The sequence below is a fragment of the Heloderma suspectum genome, chromosome 4, assembly GCF_057233095.1.
Source record: "Heloderma suspectum isolate Gila_16-S chromosome 4, 16-S_ref, whole genome shotgun sequence".
Classification (NCBI taxonomy): Eukaryota; Metazoa; Chordata; class Lepidosauria; order Squamata; family Helodermatidae; genus Heloderma; species Heloderma suspectum.
In genome coordinates this window covers 38,034,323-38,054,307 of record NC_139461.1, presented here as the reverse complement: position 1 = coordinate 38,054,307, position 19,985 = coordinate 38,034,323, and the positions used below count along the sequence as shown (strand labels likewise).

Here is a 19,985-nt window from a genome sequence, read left to right as displayed (position 1 = left end):
CAGAGGTGGGGTGGGGTTTGCAGAAGGGTTGCCAGGTTGAAGCATCACAGCTGGAGGGCTGAGTAGTGACACCCTGTTTAGACAGAGGCCTTGCTGAAAGGCTAAAGTCGCTTGCCTGTCAAGGGATCTGGAGGGGGTGTCTTACAGTCATGCCTTCCCTTTTAAGCTGATGCAAAGGTGAAAAGCCTTTGCTAGGTACATCTCATCTTCATTACCCAAAGCCTTCTCTATTTGGATAAATCATCGTCTGTGCTTTTGGAGGCAGTCTGCACAGGGACTGGAACTTTAGATTGTTAAGGACTTGCCATGAAAAGTACTGTGAGGCTTTTCATAGACTTCAACTCTCATTGCTGTGGATTGTGTATGTCTGTTTGTTGTCAGCTCAGGATACTGGCAGGCTGGGTTTGATCTACGACTTTTGGACTTTCCTCTGCCTGGATGCATGCAGTGTGGACTTCCCAATCCGTAGAGCTGTCAGAGAATTCCGCCACGGATCTTGGTGAGGCTGAATGCCAGTGCATTCGGCCCCCCGAAATCCGTGGCAGAACGAAGCCCCCCGCCCCCCAACCCCACGAAAGGCGCACAAAACGGAGCACTTACCTGCTGCCGTTCGCTAAGGATGGACGAAAGTCCCTTACCTGGTCCCGGAGCTTTTTTCGGAGGGGGGGAGGCACTCCGGTTCTCCCCCCAAAGTTCTTGGCGGGTGGGGAGGCGCCCCGCCCCTCCCAGCCGAAATTCTGGCCGGGGGGGAGCGCCTCGTCTCCCCGGCCGCGAAAGAAAAAAGTAAAGTGTAAAAAAAAAAGAAAAAGTGATAGGTACGTAAAGATTTGCGTAGCCTATCACGGCTAGATTTTCAAAGTCAGCCGTGATAGGCTGCGTAAATCTTTACGTAGCCTATCACGGCTGACTTTGGGGGGAAAAAGCGCGTACGCAAATGGCGCCCATGGGTGCCGCCATTTGCGTTCCTTATTTGGGCACGGGTAGTCTACGTAAAGATTTATGTAGACTACGGTGAAAATAAGGGCGCCACCATTTTGCGTACGCGCTTTTTTTTTTTTTCCAAAGTCAGCCGTGATAGGCTACGTAAAGATTTACGTAGCCTATCACGGCTGACTTTGAAAATCTAGCCGTGATAGGCTACGTAAATCTTTACGTAGCCTATCACGGGTTTTTTTTTTTTACACTTTACTTGGAAATGGTGGTGGTGGCAGCTGGTCGGAAGACCGGCCGCCGCCGCCACACCGCCGGGACCCGCCGCCGCGAGGGACATTCGCGCGAGATAAGTCCCATCCCGGGGGGGGGCGGGGGGTGTTGGAAAATTTCCCCACCAATTTCAGGGGGCCGAATGCGTTGGCATTTGGCCTCCCAGAGATTTATGGAGAAATTCTCCGACGTCCCTACCGTTCGCGCTGCTTTGCGAATGCAGCTGCCATTCGCTTCCTCATCATAGCCGTGATAGGCTACGTAAATAATTACGTAGCCTATCATGGCTAATGCAGGGACGCCGTGATAGGCTACGTAAGTATTTACGTAGCCTTTCATGGAAAAAAAAGAAAAAAACAGCGAATGCAAATGGTGGCGGCTATGGCCACCACCATTTGCGTTCCCTTTTTTTTTTTTGTGGCTGTTTTAGCCTACGTAAACATTTATGTAGGCTATTATGGCCAAAAAAAAAGGGGAACGCAAATGGCAGCCACTACGCCATTTGTGTTCCTTTTCGTTGTTGTTGCCATAATAGCCTACGTAAATATTTATGTAGGCTAAAATGGCAAGAAAAAGGGAACGCAAAAGGCGGCCGCCGTAGCCGCCGCCATTTGCGTCTGCTGTTTTGTTTTTTGCCGTGATAGGCGACGTAAATATTTACATAGCCTATCACGGCAAAATACAGGGATGCAAATGGCGGTGGCTACAGCAGCCGCCATTTGCGTCCCTGCAGGCTGCCCAGCGGCTGGATGTCCGGCTGCGGGCGGCCCCAGCCGGTGGCTCCACAGAATCTCGGCGGAGTGGAGCCAGCTGGAGAGAATTTTGGGGGGAGGGACAGAGCGCCTCCCCCCCACCGCAAATGTCACCCTTAGAAAAGGTAAGTGACTTTCGTACATCCCTACCAATGCGAAAGTGGTGGCACGGAACTCCCTGTGTGTCTGGGATTACCCTTACTTTGATCTTGACAGGCATTGACCATGTAGCCTAGAGTTATCAACAAAAGATTCAAAGTTGGACTCTCTATGGGTGTGGTTTGTTTAGGCCCTTCAAGAAGTTATCCCTTGATTCCTGATAGGTTCACTCCAGGAATCATTCCCTTTCCATTGCTGGGGTTGGAACTCTGTGACAGGATTGCCTGGATTAGGTACCTAGGAGTCCAGAGTCCCTTCCCTTGTGTTCAGAACCGTGGAGAATGACAATGGGGAAAGCATGTTGATGAGGATCTCAGTCATGGAAGTAGTGTTTAGCTTTGAACTGTTCTGGAATTGCATAGAGCCTATAGCTACTGACCATCAGCTATATGATTTCTAAAGAATGTAACCATTAAGCTTTTGCCGTGAGATTTCCTGTAATAAAGAAATCTCACTGATTGGGTATCTGGTGTGAGATTGCCTCAGCATGTGCACTGTGGGGATTGGGAAACCTGACAAAAACCAATTTCTGAGTTAGCTTAGGAATCTGATTAAGCTTTGCTCCTAACTGCCATGCCCCCTTCTTCTATTTTTATCCTTTGTACTCCTAGTATAGCAGTGAACTAGTACTGATTGTGTAATTCTGGTAGTAATATTATATTACCATAAACTTCCTATGGTGCCATAATGTTTTATCCACCAGCATAAGGGATATAGTGGCAATTCTATCCCTGTCCAGTACATATAACTTGCTGAGGACTGCATTGTTAGTTACTTAGGGCAGTATGCAGTACATATTCTGAATGTACTGGATCCTACTCTTTCTTTTACAGAATGAGTACTGCACTCCTACTCATTCCATTAGGGCAGGAGACCTACTTCTAGGATAATGGTGACTTAGCACTTCCCAAAGCAACCCCAGAAACTAGCAGAAGCACTTGTTTCCGAATCAGGACAGGTCAACAGAGCTCCCTTCTGTAAGGTCCACTGATCTGCCCTGTTCCAGAAATTAGTGTTTCCGCTCTTTTCCAGTTGCTTTAAGCACTGCTAGCTCCCCATTGTGCTAGTGGTGGGTCCCACTTGCATGTGGACAGAAGAGGTACTGCCGTTCGATTACATTGAAAATAATATAATCCTCACAGGAATTGTGTTTTGTAGTTCATTTTGCATAATGTTGTGTTCTGGTTTGTATGGATATTAAAAATAAACTCTTTGACTGCAATTCTAAATTACTAGGATTATTAAATTACTTAGCCCTATTGCACACAGTAGGATTTACCATCGAGTAAACATGCATAGGATTGTACTGTAAAGCTTTAACTAGGTAATTCATAACTGCTCTTCCATATAAAAACTGTGATTGCAGTTATCTATGCCTAAGCCTCCAGATTATAAACATCCCTGTTGCATGCCAAGACTTCATGTATTTTTTCTGATATCACTTCATTTTAACATTTGTTTTCCAGATAAAGGCTTATATTCATATAATTCAGGTAAATTATAAGCATGCTGTTTATTGCTTGCATACATATACAGAGTTTATTTTATGTTATTGATGTGCTTCTGCTACTTTGTGCACAGTTCAACTGGTAATTTGCTCTGTGGATTTGCATTATTTCTAATTTTAGTTGCTTAGCACTATAAGTGTTTTGCTGAAAAATCCAGTGATTGTCTGAATTCTATTTGTTATGACTGTGTGAGGGTGTATATAACAATATTAGTAAGTACATTGATTATATCCCATAGTTTTTGAGAGTTTTGTTAAAAAATAAAAATTGTGCCTCTACACTATGCTGTGACTTATTAAAAATTATTTATTTATTTATTTCATTTCATTTCATTTCTATACCGCCCAATAGCCGAAGCTCTCTATTACTAATGCAAAACCAAGTAGGTAAAATACTATTGAGGATAATGCCTTTCCACTCAGTATAAATAACTTACTATCAGTAAAGCATCAATAAATGTTTAGTATTAATATGAATTTGTAATCGCCCTGCTGAGTGATCAGTAAAAATAATACTCCACTTTTATAATCAAATTCCACCCACTACACACTAAAGAGTTTTCTGTGTCATCTTCAGACATCTGTACCTAATCGTACAGTGTGATTTACATATTTTCTGTGCCATTTTCAGACCTTAATACATGGGTGTCATTGGCTTATCCACCTTATTTCCCTCAATGTGGGCCAGCCCTTTGTGGAGGTAATGGTTGCGGTACTGTTGATAGAAACAATGGATGCAGTGCCTTGCTCTGCATGTGGAGGTACCACCTCCATTATTATTTAACCACATTGCCATTTTAAGCTGCACATGCCTCTACAGGAGATGAGAGGACAGCATGCTGGAACCTGAAGCATGACCACAATATGGAGGCTAGAAATTGGCCTATGTAATTATTTATCAAGTCTCTTTCTCAAATGTTAATCACATTCTTTAATCTTTCTCTAGCATAATCTTTGTTGTTCTCAAATCCTCTACAGGTTGTCCTCCTTATTCTGCTTAAACTAGTTATAGTATTCCAGCTGCATCCTATTATATGGAAGTATTTTTCATTTTTGCTCCTTTGCTAAAATTCGTTCATATTGTTATCTCTTCTATCAAATCTAGCTACTTTGCAGAAAAGCTGCTTTATAATTATAATCTTTGTCCAATATTTGTTTATCCCCCCCGCCATCAACTTGTTTAGCATTTTATATTTGCCTTTTCTTTTACATCTCAGTTTTTCAATTTATCATATCATAGTGAATCTTAATTCTACCTTCAGGAATAGTTATCTTTTCCAACTCTGTGCTATCCGCATATTTTATGCAAATAGCACAGACTCTTCTTTCATCAAATTTATTAAGAGCAATGTTGAACAAGAACCCAGAACCCAGCAGTGATTCTCCTGGGACTCCAGTTTATATTGAGTTGGATTGAACTTAGTTCCCATTAAAATCAATTAGACAAGCTAAATTATAATGGACTTGCCCCACTGATTTCAGTGGGACTGAAGTTCAGTTAACTTATTCTGAATCTAACCCATTGCTTCCCAGTTAGAGTCCATTCATATTATTTCATTCTTAGATTTTTACAAGCTGTGTATTAACTTGATACCAAGGTCTTCCAGCCAATGTTCCCCAGCTCAAATTTATTGGGTGGAATTGTTTGGAAAGCCTTGCTAGTGTCAGGGTACATTACATTTTCTACTTTTATCCATGAAAACTACTACAGTGTCAAAGAAGAAAATATTTTTTTTTTGTTTATTTGTTCTTCCAGCCATTATTTATTTTTCTTTTAGGTACTTACAAAAGCATTGCTTTAAAATAGTACAAGGAATGATAGAACAGTGCAATTTTTCTGGTTCTTCAGTCAAGGATTTGATTTTTACCTATCTGTCTTCCTTTTATGCGTTGAAAAACAAAGATAGGATGTATATTGTTAAGCCATTTCAGCTCTTCTTTCTGGTCCATGAATGTTTAAATATCTCTTATTCTTGATGTGAGTCCTGTTGTGTGTTGTACTATATAATTCATCAACTGATTTACATACCTATTCAAATGCAACATGTTCAGTTCATGAATTCAGCCTCAAAATGACAATAATCTGAAACTAGTTTTATGTTCTTTCAGTTGCTCTTTTCCAGTCCTAACCCTCGCCTATCTCTGGTCATGTTTTGTGATGTTTGAGTATATTATTTAAAATGTATTATTTTAAGAACTATAGTTTTTTAACTTGTTAATGTGATTTTATGTTCTTGTTCTTTTTGTTTTTCTGTAAGTTGCTTTGCGGGGCTCTGAGGAAGAGACATGGAACATAAAAAGAAAATAGAATACAGAGCAATTTAGTATCTGCATCTTCTGTTAAGAGTAATAATTAGCTGCTAAGCATTAGATCTATACTTCCTTTGCATTTTTTCTGCTGTATAGTTCTGATTCTAAACACCTATACCTGAAGCTGTGTTTGTCCACATCCCTTAATCTCTATGTTAGGAATAAATCTTGAGATTTATGTCATTCTGGAGTCCTAGGTCTGATGAAACAAAGTTATAATTGCCTTTTTATACAAACATTGGCTTTTAATAGTTCTTAAAACTTACTGACAGAATTCTCCTTATACTTTTTTGCTCAGTGTGGCTCTCATCACCCAAAGAACATGCTTACATATGCTCAGTTATAGCAAAGCATCGAGGACAGGTCAAAGGATGACGCCTCTCTTGCCAGTCCCTTCTATCTCTCATATTAATTACACTGCCCTCTTAACCATGGTTCAACATGATGTTTACACTCAAGTTAACCAAAGTTAAAAGTAATCCGGACTTACTTCCAATTTAAGTTTTCTAATCAGCTTCAAACACTGGTTTTAAATGTTAGGTTATGAACAAATCATGGTTAACATTAAGCATAGGGTTTTTGTTTGTTTGTTTATTTAAAGCATTTAAATGAGCGGCTTACAAAGATAAATAGTGTGACAGTACCTACCCTCAGGTATACCATCTAAATTTAAGACATGACATGTAAAGGATGGGGAGGGAGGAGAAAAAAAGCAAGTTCAGGTTACAGTTATTATAATGCCCAGTTGGGATGGCCAAAGGCAACTGGTCTCTCAGCAGAGAGGATACATAGAATCATAGAATCATAGAATAGTAGGGTTGGAAGGGGCCTACAAGGCCATCGAGTTCAACTCCCTGCTCAATGCAGGAATCCAAGTCAGAGCATCCCTGACAGATGGCTGTCCAGCCTCGTCTTGAACGCCTCCAGTGTGGGAGAGCTCACCACCTCCCTAGGTAACTGGTTCCATTGTCGTATTGCTCTAACGGTCAGGAAGATACAATATCTGTGCTTCTCTTTCCTCCTTCTGCTCTGCAGCCTGATGGAATGGCTGCCTCTGGTGACTGCTGAGGGAGGGCCAAGGCTGCTCTGCAGCCTGCTGAAATGGCTTCTACTAGGTGACAGTTGAGGGAGGGCCAAAGGCGGTAGAATATCCCTGCTTCTCTTCCCTCCTGTTTTCAATGTAGATGTCACCAAACCATGGTAAGGGGCAGCAAAGGGAATTTGCCTAAGAAGTGATAGGAAGGTAATGAGCACATAGTCTTGTGGTCCATTCCCATTCCTTTAATAATTGTTGACGATAGATGGCATTAAGTCTGTATTGAACCCTGGAGTGAGACTGCTGTGGAGAAGTTAGAAACCTTTGTACTGGCAGGAATACATCGTTGTTAATAATACCCTTGTAATGCAGTTCCACAGTTTTGGGATAAAGTAGGTTAACTGAAATTATATCCAATGGTAGAATGTTTTTTATGTTTATACCCAAAGTACTGGGCTCTAATCATACACTAAATGGTTGCTCTGTCAAAAGCATAGCCCTGGTGTTCAAGAGGAAGGATGTATTTAATTAAGGTTATGCTCAGTGGTACAGTTAGCTGATTTTAGGCTCTGGGCTTAAATTGTAATCTACACTTATGTCAGTATGCCATCCCTGCTGCATTTGGTGGCCCTTCTGCTCATTCGGCTGAGCCCTGGACCTCTACCCCAAAGCCTTGCCCAGATGGCCCCTTTGGTTATGCTGTATTTCATTCTACATTGAACAACAGCCCCCTTGGTCCTTGCATGAATGGAAGAAGGGAGGAGCTTATTCTGTGTTCCCCATGGTTTTTTCCCACTGCATTTGAGACCTACCTACACAACTGTTGAGGGATATATATGTAAAAGATACAATCTGTTCAGCATCTTTACTTACCCAGCTCCATGCTAGTCCTTTCGTATCTTATTTGCATTCTCAAAGAGGGGTAACTTGTTTTCTCCTGCCCAATAGGATTCTTGTACTGTTGACAAATAAGTTAAATGTGGTGGGTTGTAAACTCTTGGACAATCTTTCTTCTACTCTGAGGAAAACAGAGAAGACGGTAAACTTGCCTGTATAAAATTAAACTAGAGCCTAGTATGTTTTTTCTTATGTCACCTATTCTTAAACTTTACTAATGGAGTAGAATTTGCTTTTGATGATTAAGCTCTTATTTTAGTAAGTGCTGTGCCTCTTCTTGTAATATTTAAAATAGTACTTTTTACGTATGTCCACAGCTATAATTTTTCTTACAGGAGACAAATGAATACGTACAAAGCTATTGAGCCTTATTAATGATTATAAGTAAACTTCAATAAATGTAGCACTCATTTAATATAATAACTATAATTAATCCTATCTCTCTCTCTTTTTTTCAGGGTCCAAACGAATAAGTGATAGTGAAGTCTCGGACTATGATTGTGATGATGGAATAGGAGTAGTGTCAGGTAACAAATTTATAGACACATTGTATTGAACTCTGCTATGATTCTCTTTTCCACAAAAGTGTTTAAACAAAAAGTCTTCTTGTTCATTTTAGAAATGCCATGAGATAACTTCACTGTGAATGGGACATAGAAAGGGTTCATATTAGTACTTTTGTATTTGTATGATATCTGAAGTATTTCTTTAACAATATATGTTGAAATATTTTAGATATTTATTATTTTGTGATTTCAGATATTTTATGCTGCTTATGGAAATAATGAAGTAATGGCATCATAAGAGTGAGAAACTTAGAAAACTATCAGTTGTAGAGGCACACTTATTAAAATGAAAACATTCATAAGCTATTTAAATCTAGAGAAAAATGAGAAATATAAAAGTTAAATATTAAAGTTAAATATTCAAATCCTTTTCATGTTTTGTCTAGCTTGAACTAGCAAGCACTGCAAATTACGTGCATTCATGCATAACAAACAAAATGTGATTGGAAAAACTATTGTGTCTTCCGATCTTCTAAATATTTGGTAAAAATTTGAACTGATTTGCTATTGCTATTACTACCACTTGCTTTCCTCGGAATCCAGCCCAGTTAACTTCACCTGATACATATTGAGTTGATTTGGACATAATGATAAATCAGTATTCTTCAGGATTCTGGCTTATTGGGAAGGAGCATGCATTCTTGTGCCTGCTGCCCGATTGCTCCTGCATGGTTCCTCCTGCCAGCAGGAGCAGTTAAACCAGGAAACTTGTGTTCATGGTTTGTTAAGTATTACATCTAAACTGGGATCCCTTGCTTGTTGCTGTCCTAACAAGCCAGAATCATAAGCCAGGTTTTATTTTTGGTTTATGATTCTGTACCAGCACACTTTCTCATTAGCAACCCATTTTGTCAGAGATGTAGAGAAGTGGGCTTTATAGAGACGTGTTGAGAGTTGTCAAGTTGAGAGACATTACACTGGGTAACAGAAAGAGCACCACAGACATCCCAGTCATTTGATGTTGCACCAGGTGAAAGTCCTTACATTGGAAAACCCAGGTACAAAAGGCTCATATATGCCAGGGAAAGTTACATTGTGTATTAGACTCAAAAAATGCAAGTGTAAAAAATGAATCAGGAAATCATAGTCTGTTTTCCTAACTCAAACAGTGGTGGAAAGACCTTTTCAAACAACAATTTAAAGTTATTCAGAACCAGCCAAATCATGCAGTTGACAGCTTTATTCATCCTGAAGAAGCTAGACTTGTGTGAGTGAATTCTAAAGAAAGGTATAGACCAGGGAATAAATCACATGCTATACCTCAAAGGATATTTTTTGGGAAAGCCTTGTAGATCTGACCAGTTTGGTGAGATCCTTGCTTATTCATAGGAAGAAAATTAGTCAGTACAGGCGAAAGAGAAAGAACAGCAGAAGGAGATGGCATCTCCACAAGCTAAATTGAAAGTGGCATAAGAAAAGTAAAATCTGGTTTGCAACAAAGCTACAGAAGGCAAAATTAAACTTGAGAAGCAACAGAATGAAACCACATTTCGACAACTAGAGCAGGGGTGGGGTCCAGATGCTGTTGAACTTCAACTCTCATTGGCCCCAGCCACCATGGCCAATGGTCAGGGATGATGGGAATTGTAATCCAACATCTGGAGGACCACATGTTCCACACCCCTGACTAATGAAATCTCAAGGCTTAAAGCCATTTTTCATAATTTAAAGCAGCCTTTCCCAACTTGGTTCCCTCCAGATGTTTTGGGCTACAACTCCCAGCATTCATGAACAATTGGCCATACTGGCTGGGGCTGATGGAGTTGAAATCCAAAACATCTGGAGGGAACCAGGTTTTGGGGTGGCTGAATTTGAGTTTTAGAGACAGGAAAGCAAATGTACAGGACTCTCTCACCATGAAGATAATAAGAAGACGAAAGAATTGTAATGAATATTCAACACCTCTTGTGAGTAAGTGATGAGCTGGCACAACAAGTAGTAGAACTGTAGGACAGCCCAGACACAAAAGAAGAGGGACCCAGGAATTGCACCTAGACCTTCAAAGAAAGCAAACAGTGGGGTTTCCCTAAAGAGCTTAATATAAGGGTAATATGTATTGCTTTTTGTATGCTATATAATTCCCTCTAATAGCACACTAACATGGTTGAGTGCCTGTCAATTGGGAAACAAAATAATGCCATTCAAAAATACTGTAGTGAGTCTCTACATACTCGGGGGACATCCTAGATATATAGAACTACGTAGGTCTGTGAATTAAAACAAAATGACTTTTTTAAAAAAGCAAAACTACTTGACGGGAACCTGTGAGCTTATGGCATTGTTGGTGGCAGTTGAGCCCACAAGGTGGGGGCATGGAGTGGGTAGGGTCTAAAGAAACTAGAGGTCAGGCAGATGTCTGTTAATGTATCCATCAAGTATGTAGCTGAAAACAATGTGAGGCATGGAATTTATTTATTTACATGCATACATACACACTACTTTTATACCACTTGAGATCTTAAGATGTCTAAGTGGTTTACCTAAAGAATACATAAAATACAATATAAAATTCAATGTAAAAACATTATAAAGTAATAAGTACATTAAAAACATTACACAAACAGCTGGGGTAAAACAGAATGTTTGTGTATTAGTGGAAAAGCGGTGAAAAAGGGAAAAAGAAGGGCAAAGGATGACAGTGAATTGACTGACTCAAGACCTGAAAGCTTATACTAAGTATCCTGGAATGGGGGATTAGACTGGGGAGGATGCTCTACCATCTCCAGAACTGCATGCCACACACCACACACTATATAGCTATAAAATACTGAAGTTTAGGGCTGGCATCCCTCTAGTGCTGTATAGCAGAGCAGGGGAAAGCCTGCTGAGCTGGCAGTGGGTGGGGAGGAGAGAAGGAAAATGGTGTCCTTTATCCTTTCCCACTCTTGAACCCCCTCCCTCCTGGAAAGGCTTGAACAGCACTGTAGAGGTCCTATTCCAAATTGTCTGGAGCCATGAACATAAATTCTCTGGAGTCACCTCTTAGGAGGTGGGCATTTTGTTACAGATGCCACTTTCTGTTTATAAGAAGGTGGCATATATCATCATAAAGCTGGGAGAGGTGTAAATGCCTTAGGCTTTTTATAATGTTAGTGAAGAACCATATGTGTCAGGCAGGAGTATTAAGGCAGTTAGGAGAGTCAGTGTAGTCAGAATAGGGTAAAAGAGAAAAGGAGAATTTAGAAAGAGTCTTCTCCTTTAAATTTAGAAGGAGAATTTAGAAAGATAACCAAGCATTTACTGCTAGTTATTATTAATGTGTTTTATAATGATTAGTAAGGTGACATCTGTTTATTTTAAGTTTTCCAATAATTATTTTCAAGTTCTTTGATAACAACTGTTTCTGCCCCTTCCATGTGTCTGAAGTGGAATTATTGTCTGAACTTCTCCTGTGGGTCTTGACAGTAGGTCAGTGTGGCACCAGTGTGGCACTGACACATCAATCCAGTATAGCTTATCATTTATCCTAGAGGCTGCTTGTTGGTATTAATCATAAGTGAGTCCCTTGATACATAAGCTAGGAGGCCTTTCCTCCTGGTCCTGCGAAGCCAGTTCTCATTGCTATCCTTTTTAGGTGATGTCTCCCTCTCTGAAAGATTTAAATTCTTTTTGAATATTCTCCTGAATTGTGCCAGAAAGAACAGTGATAAATTGTTCAGCAGTTTTAAATATTGCTACTAAGAGTTCCAGGAAGAGGAGGAATAGAAGACTATTTGATCTTTGTCCAACAACAGCAGAAAGACATTCACCAGTACCACTAAAACCACTATATTCCATGTCTTTACCTGTATTAGATAAAGCCCACTTGTTTTTCTGTCTAATACAGACTTTTAAGAACCTAAGAACATAGTCATACTGGATCAGACCAAAGGCCTATCTGGACCAGCATTCTGTTCACTCAATGGCCAACCAGATGGCTATGGGAAGCCCATAGCAGGACATGAATGCAATAGCACCCTCCCACTCATGATTACACAAATTCATGGAGGATAAAGCTGTCAATGCTAATAGTAGAGATGGCTATATATTAACTCCAGATTCAGAGGCGGTATGCCTCTATATACCAGTTGTTTGGGAACACAAGTGGGAGTGTGCTGTTGCACTCATGTCCTACTTGTGGTCTTCCCATGGGTATCTGGATTCTTTTTAATTTGTGCAGCCCGAGGATGCGGACAAGAGTGGTGAGAGACACCACATGTATGCTGGATCCTTGCCCCTCCTGGCTTATTAAAGAGGTCAGAGGAGGACTGGCTGAGTGGACAACGGGAGTGGTTAATGCCTCTCTGTAACTAGGGATGTACGAAAGTCACTTACCTTTTCGAAGGGTGACATTCGCAGTGGGGGGGAGGCGCTCCGTCTCTCCCCCCGAAATTCTCTCTGGCCGGCTCCACTCTGTGGAGATTCTGTGGAGCCGCCAGCCGGGGCCGCCCGCAGCCAGACATCCGGCCGCTAGGCAGCCTGCAGGGACGCAAATGGCGGCTGCCGTAGCCGCAGCCATTTGCGTCCCTGTATTTTACCATGATAGGCTACGTAAATATTTACGTAGCCTATCACAGAAAAAAACACCAAAAAACAGCAAACGCAAATGGCGGCAGCTACGGCGGCCGCCATTTGCGTTCCCTTTTTTTTTTTTTTTGCTGTGATAGGTTGCGTAAATATTTACATAGCCTATCACGGCAAAAAAAAGGGGGGAACGCAAATGGTGGTCACTACGCCATTTGCACCCCTCTCTTTTGCCGTAATAGCCTACGTAAATATTTGCGTAGGCTATCATGGCCAAAAAAAAAACGGAACACAAATGGCAGCTGCCATAGCCGCCGCCATTTGCGTTCCCTTTTTTTTGCTGTGATAGGCTACGTAAATACTTACGTAGCCTATCATGGCTATAGTGATGAAGCGAATGGCAGCCGCGGCCACCATTCGCAAGTCAGCATGAACGGCAGCAGGTAGGTGTCCTGTTTCGCGCGCCTTTCATGGGGTGGGGGGGTGGGGGGGCTTCGTTCCGCCACAGATTTTGGGGGGTGCATTTGGCCTCACCGAGATCTGTGGTGGAATTCTCTGACATCCCAATCTGGAACAAAGCATTGTTCCATTATGCTTAAAAGAGGTGGTTGTGAGACCTCTGTTGAAAAAGCTTTCCCTGAACCCCACCATACTAGATAACTATCGTCCAGTCTCTAACATACCATTTTGGGGCAAGGTATTAGAGCGTGTGGTGGCCTCCCAGCTCCAGGGGTTCCTGGATGAAATGGATTATCTTGATCCATTTCAATCTGGTTTCAGGCCTGGGTATGGGACAGAGACAGCTTTGGTTGCCTTGGTGGATGACCTACGCTGGGAACTGGACAGAGGGAGTGTGTCCCTGTTAGTTCTGCTGGACCTCTCAGCGGCATTCAATACCATCGACCATTCTTCTGGGATGCCTCACTGGGATGGGACTTGGAGTTACTGTTTTACGGTGGCTCCATTCCTTCCTAGGGGGGCGAACTCAGAAGGTGGTGTTGGGGGATGCCTGTTCGACTCCATGGCCGTTAGCTTGTGGGGTCCCTCAGTGTTCTGTTCTGTCCCCCATGCTATTTAATATCTACACGAAACCGCTGGACGAGGTTGTCCGGAGTTTTGGAGTTCGGTGCCACCAATATGCTGATGACACCCAGCTCTACCACTCCTTTCCACCAGATTCCAAGGAAGCTGTTTCTGTCCTTAACCAGTGTTTGGTATCAGTAATGGACTAGATGAGGGAGAACAAATTGAAACTTAATCCAGTTAAGACAGAGGTGCTCCTGGTAAGGTGAAAGGCAGATCAGGGAATAGGGATTCAGCCTGTGTTGGATGGGGTTGCACTCCCCCTGAAGACTCAGGTTCCCAGTTTGGGGGTGCTCCTGGATTCAGCCCTAAGCCTAGATGCTCAGGTTTCAGCAGTGGCCAGGAGTGCTTTTGCACAGTTAAAACTAGTGCGTCAACTGCGCCTGTTCCTGGAGATATCTGATCTGGCCATGGTGACACATGCCTTAGTTACATCCCGTTTGGATTACTGCAACGTGCTCTACCTGGGGCCGCCTATGAAGAGTGTTCGGAAACTGCAGTTGGTCCAAAGAGCTGCTGCCAGACTGTTGACTGGGGCTGGCTACAGGGAGCATACAACTCCCTTGTTAAAACAGCTTCACTGGCTTCCAGTCTGTTTCCAGGCTCAATTCAAAGTGCTGGATATGTCCTATAAAGCCCTATATGGCTCTGGTCCAGGTTATCTGAAAGACCGTAACCTCCCTTAGGATCTGCCCATGTCCTGAGATCTTCTGGGGAGGCCCTTCTCTCAGTCTCACCAATGTCACAGGCATGTTTGGTGGGAACCTGGGAGAGGGTCTTCTCAGTGGCTGCCCCACGGCTGTGGAACACCCTTCCCAGGGAGGCTAGGATGGCTTCCTCCTTGGTGTGTTTCCGGAGGCAGGCTATAACATTCTTGTTCCAGCAGGCCTTTGGGACATAGTTGGAACCTGGGGGTAAGCTGCTAAAATGCTGTTTTAAAATGCTGTTTTAATGTTTTAATATAATTTTAATTGTATTGTTGTTTAATTATATTTTAACTTTTGTATATTTTCATACGTTTTCATTGTATATGTTTTAATGTTTGTAAGCCACCTTGTGTCCCAGTACTGGGGAAAAGGTGGGGCATAAATAAATATCATCATCATCATCATCTGGTTGGCCAGTGTGTGAACAGAATGCTGGACTAGATAGGCCTTTGGCTTGATCCAACATGGCTCTTATGTTCTTATGATCTAGTAGTAGCTAATTCCATAGTTTAACTATGCACTGTGTGAAAAAATCCTTTCTTTTATCTGTCCTGAATCTCATACTATTCAGCTGCGTCGTCTTTAGTAGTAGTAGCGGTAAAATTATGCGTTGCTTCCCACTGCAAAAAGCAGTCCCTAAGCAACTTACACATACAATACAGAAATCCATGATTAATAAAACGGGAAAAAACTCAAAATACCTGGATGACCTCAGGTTCTAGTATTATGAGAGAAGGAGAAAAACAAATACCTATCTCAGGGGTCCCCAGCAACTACCTATCTCACTCCCTGCCCCCTTCAAAAAATTACTTTAAATGTAATAACTTGAAACATTTTAGGGTGCCAAGTTCTTCTTCCTGTTCCTGAACCTGCTGCTAATCAGCTGTTTGGTGGGGAGGAACAGGAGGAAAGAGTTGTTTCCTGGCCTGCCTGATTGACTTCTGCCCATGCAGACATTTCTCCTTCGTTCTCTCTTTCCACTCCCAGCCTCTAGCCTCATTATTTCTCTCCCTCAGCCCTTTCTCTCCCATCTACCCCTTTGCCTTGTTCTTTCTCCCTCACTCCCAGCCTCTAGCCTTGGTCTTCCTCCCCACCATCTCTTTACCTCACCTTTCCTCCCCCTCCCAGCTCACTCTTTCTGTCCCCTCGCCTTGCTATCCCACCCCCAGCTTCTAGCCTCGCTCTCTCTATCCCTCTCACCCCTTTATCTTGCTATTTCTTCCTCCTCCAAGCCCCTAGCCTTTCTTCTTTTCTCTCCCTTCCCGGCCCCTTCTCTCATTCTTCACAAATGCATGGGAACACACAGACACACACAGAGTGGGGAATGAAGTGGCTGAGGCTGGGGTCAAGGCAGGGAAAACTTTTTCTCTCCTTTTGGGGCTGGAGGCATTTTCCTTTCCTTTGAGGCTGGGGAAAGATGTGAGTGTCTGGGTGGATAGGATGAGCAGAGCAACCCTATGTAGGTCTTCTTAGAAGTAGTTCCCGTTGGGTTCCATGTAAGCATGTATAGGATTGAACCTTAAATGTTATGCTTCTGTGAGGTCAGATATGTGGATTGGCTTTACGGTTCAGACCCTTTCTCTTTTTGTACTCAGTTTCTTGGGTGAATTACTTGTCCTTTGACTAGCCAAGCCTCCACAGCAGCCATTATGTGATTAGCTGCATCCTCTTGGGAGCCATTTTGTGGTGATGCCCACAGCAGTTCCATGAATTCCCAAATGTGCCCATGGGCCCAAAAAGGTTGGAGACTTCTACCCTATCTACTTTCTCTATACCATGCATAATTCTATACAGCCCTATCATGTCCCATTTTTAGTTTGAATATCTCTTATATGAGATCATGTTGGTGATTTTTTTTTTTTTTTTTGAAGAGCCTTGACATGCCTGGTATTGGAACCACCTGCTATTAAATCAAACAATGGTCCATCTAGTTGAATGGTGTTAACTCTGACGAGCAGCAGATGATGGACCTAGTTCCTGAGGGCCTTAAGCAGGAGACTTTGCCATCCCGTTAGTGTGCATGAATAACTCACTTTTTTTTTCACTGCTAGGTAGTGTCCAAAGCAGCTCTGACATAGTATAATTGGAGATGCTGGGAATTAATATGGAGACTTTTAAGTTACCCCAAGGAAACTAGATGAACCTTTAGTCTGATCCAGCGAGGCTGTTCTGATATTATTATGGTCTCATATGATTAAGCAAGAATTCAACTCCAAGCTATGCTTTCTATAAAATTGGCCTGGTTATACATTATTTTTCCCCTGGGATTCTCTTGAAAGACAGATCAGGAGCAAACTTGGATTTGTACCCTTTGTTACCTGGTTCCTCCCCTGGTCCCCTGCTAATGGATGCATTTTATATGTATTTCTGCTAATATATGTGTTCTTGTATGCATTTCTCTTAATGTATACATTAGGAGAAATACATACAAAGGGCATACGTTAGCCAAAATGTGTATGAATTTATTTGCTGACTTCTTACCAAACAATTCACAAACTGATGTGGGAACAGGATGGAATGAACGTAAGCTTCAAAAAAATTAAAAGTTGTAGAAATTGAAACAGATTCATCCATCCTTAGGGACAAGGGACTTCATTAGTAATGGAGACAGGAATTGTAAGCTGGACAAAATTGTATTCTGAATCAGATAATTATGAACTTGACACATTATGAACTTGATACATGCATCACATGTGTCAAGACTAGGCTGACCATATTTACTTGAGACAAAAACGGGATATTGGGATGACAAAAACGGGACGGGGTTATGTAATATTCTGTATTCATGAAAAACCACAATATAACAAAACAACTTCAGCTCCTTTTGTGGTCTCTCAGGCTATAAGAGACCTAAAAAACAACCTAAACTCATTGCAAAAGAACATGGAAAGGGGCACAAATGAATATATGTGACATATGATTATCTGACCAGCAAGTCAACATTTCCAGACTCCTCATAGCTATGCCAGGGGAGGGGAGAGCAGGATGTGTGAATGAGCCTGAGGCTCTCTACAGCTTGTTCTCATCACACAAACATCAGAATGCAGCCAATAACTATTTTGGATTTTAGTAGCACCTTGAGAGCATATTAGTTTAGTAGGACAAAGAGCACACTGCACAGTCTAAATGACAAAGTTCTCGACATAATAGTAAAGAAGTTAGAAATACTAGACATATATCCTGTTGTCACAAAACAGAATGCCAGTTTCCCCAGGTTTTGTTCCAGCATCAGTCTCAAACCAGATGGATGTAGTATAGTACCATAAGTGCAATTCCTTCTCCCAAATTCTAGTGTTTTGTAAAGAAGTCAATTGGTGGGCAGCCTACATTATAGTAATAGTGTTAAATGGTTGTTCTAGCTTTGGTGCCATAGTTTGATATACATTATCAAGAGGAAGGATAATGGTAGAGGCCAGATAGTGTACTCTTCAATAGGTCATAATGTTCAGTCCTGAATATGACAGATCAGAAGGAAATACATCTGAAAGCTTAGAGGCGAGAGTTCTTCTAGGAAACAATTCAAAAATTGTTAGGATGAGGGGTTTTCCCAGTCCTAATTGGTAGGTGTTAACTTTTTGTAGTTTATTTGGTTTAAAATACTCATCTAGTTTGTACTGTAATTTGATGTGAAAACGTCTCATTATCTTTTCAAGAACATTGTCAGGCTAATATTATTACTTAGCGAAAAAATATACAACCCAGATGTTAAATATTCTGCTTGTATAAGCCACATTCACTACCATAGGTCTTGTGCCAGGAGGGCACTTTGAAGATCAGACTTCCTTTGTAGAGATGCTGACAAACAGTTATCTTCCCAGTGCTGTAATAGTGCCTTCTTTTCTGTGCTGAAATTTTTTGGTTATACCCTAGTGTGCAGCTTATTTAAAATAGCTGTGCATTGAACTGCGTGCTCTGCAAACTGCTTAACATTTTCCTATATCATAGGTGCTTCCAGAAGGTGGTGAATTAGCGTCACCTAATTATTGGTGTTCTGCTTCAAGTTGCAAACTAATGCTGTGTTTCTCAGGTTTAGCAACTGCATGATAGAGTTTGGTATGCTGGCATACATGTCAGAACCATCCTGTATTGAAGAGATTAATCTGCTATTCTGTGTAAGAAATTTGACGGGACTATAAATAAACCCATGCAACAACAACAACAACGTCATGAAAGATATCCCCCCCCCCCCCAACATACCTTTTAATTTTGGGGGAGTGAACAATCTTCCATTTACACAGTTCAGGATTTTTTTGCTGTGCAGATGACTGCATCCTAGTTGAGGGATTGCTCCAGTCTAATCCCTCTCCACGCACAACTTTCCAGTTAAACCCCTTTTCACCTGATGTGCTTTCTCCAAATCCAATGAGCTGCTGCTGTGTCTAATATGTTGCAACTGCAACTAAATAGCTCTCACAGCCATTTCCCCCACCCCATTCCTGCCCAATGCCCATGCCCAGATTTTAGCAAAAATATGGGTTTTTAGTTTCTGGTTTTAGTTATGCGTGGCAGGGGGAGCAAGTGTTTGATCCTTACCCTGCCTCCTGGTTCTGTAAATCAGTGGTCTCCAAAGTGGGGTGCATACAACCCAGGGGGTGTGCAAGATGATCCATTGGGGTGCACAAGCCACTTGATCCATCAGGGTGCACAAGCCTCCTGCTGCCCCAAAAAGCTGACATTGTGTGCAGTGATGGTGGCAGCAGAGGCAGCAGGATAGGATGGGAGCCGAGAGCTCCATGTGAAGAGTTTGCTCCATGGCATTTCTCTCTCTTCTCCAATCCTATCCTGCCTCTGCTGCGGCCACCGAGAGCAACTGCGCCAGTCTCTGCCAGCCACAGCAGAGGAAGGCACAGTTGCTTGCTCGGCCATGGCACCAGAGCAGCTGCCATTCTGCCGAAGGACAGCAAATTTCCGCCAGATTTGCTGACCTTTTCTGTGATGACAAGCGGCTGTCAGTATGCTACCTAGGAGATACTTTGAAAAAAATCACACTTAATCTGTCCCTTCAAGGTAAAGGTGATGCTTTAACAGTGAGAAAGTAACCGCTTTTGAAAAGAAACTCGTGCTCCGTAGCACGAGAGAATTTTGAAAATGGATGTTTGGAAATGTTTCCATTGGTATGTGATTTTGTTGCCGAAAATGATGTGTTTGTGTCACCTATAAAAACTCTCATATTAGCACACTTAAAAACATGGAAATAGAATTTCCAACCTGTTTGGGTTTTGAACCCTGTTTGGGTATTTGTTAAAAATATAGAAATGCAAC

General features: G+C 41.9%; 1 protein-coding gene across 1 annotated transcript in view; it reads left to right on the top strand.

The window, feature by feature from the left end:
* Nucleotides 1-19,985, top strand: part of RIMS2 (regulating synaptic membrane exocytosis 2) — a 616,900-nt gene that overhangs the window by 352,129 nt on the left and 244,786 nt on the right. Inside the window, exon 17 of the mRNA XM_084848966.1 lies at nt 8,323-8,391. Within this exon, the coding sequence (XP_084705092.1) occupies nt 8,323-8,391 (69 nt within the window). The remainder of the gene's footprint in view (nt 1-8,322; nt 8,392-19,985) is intronic.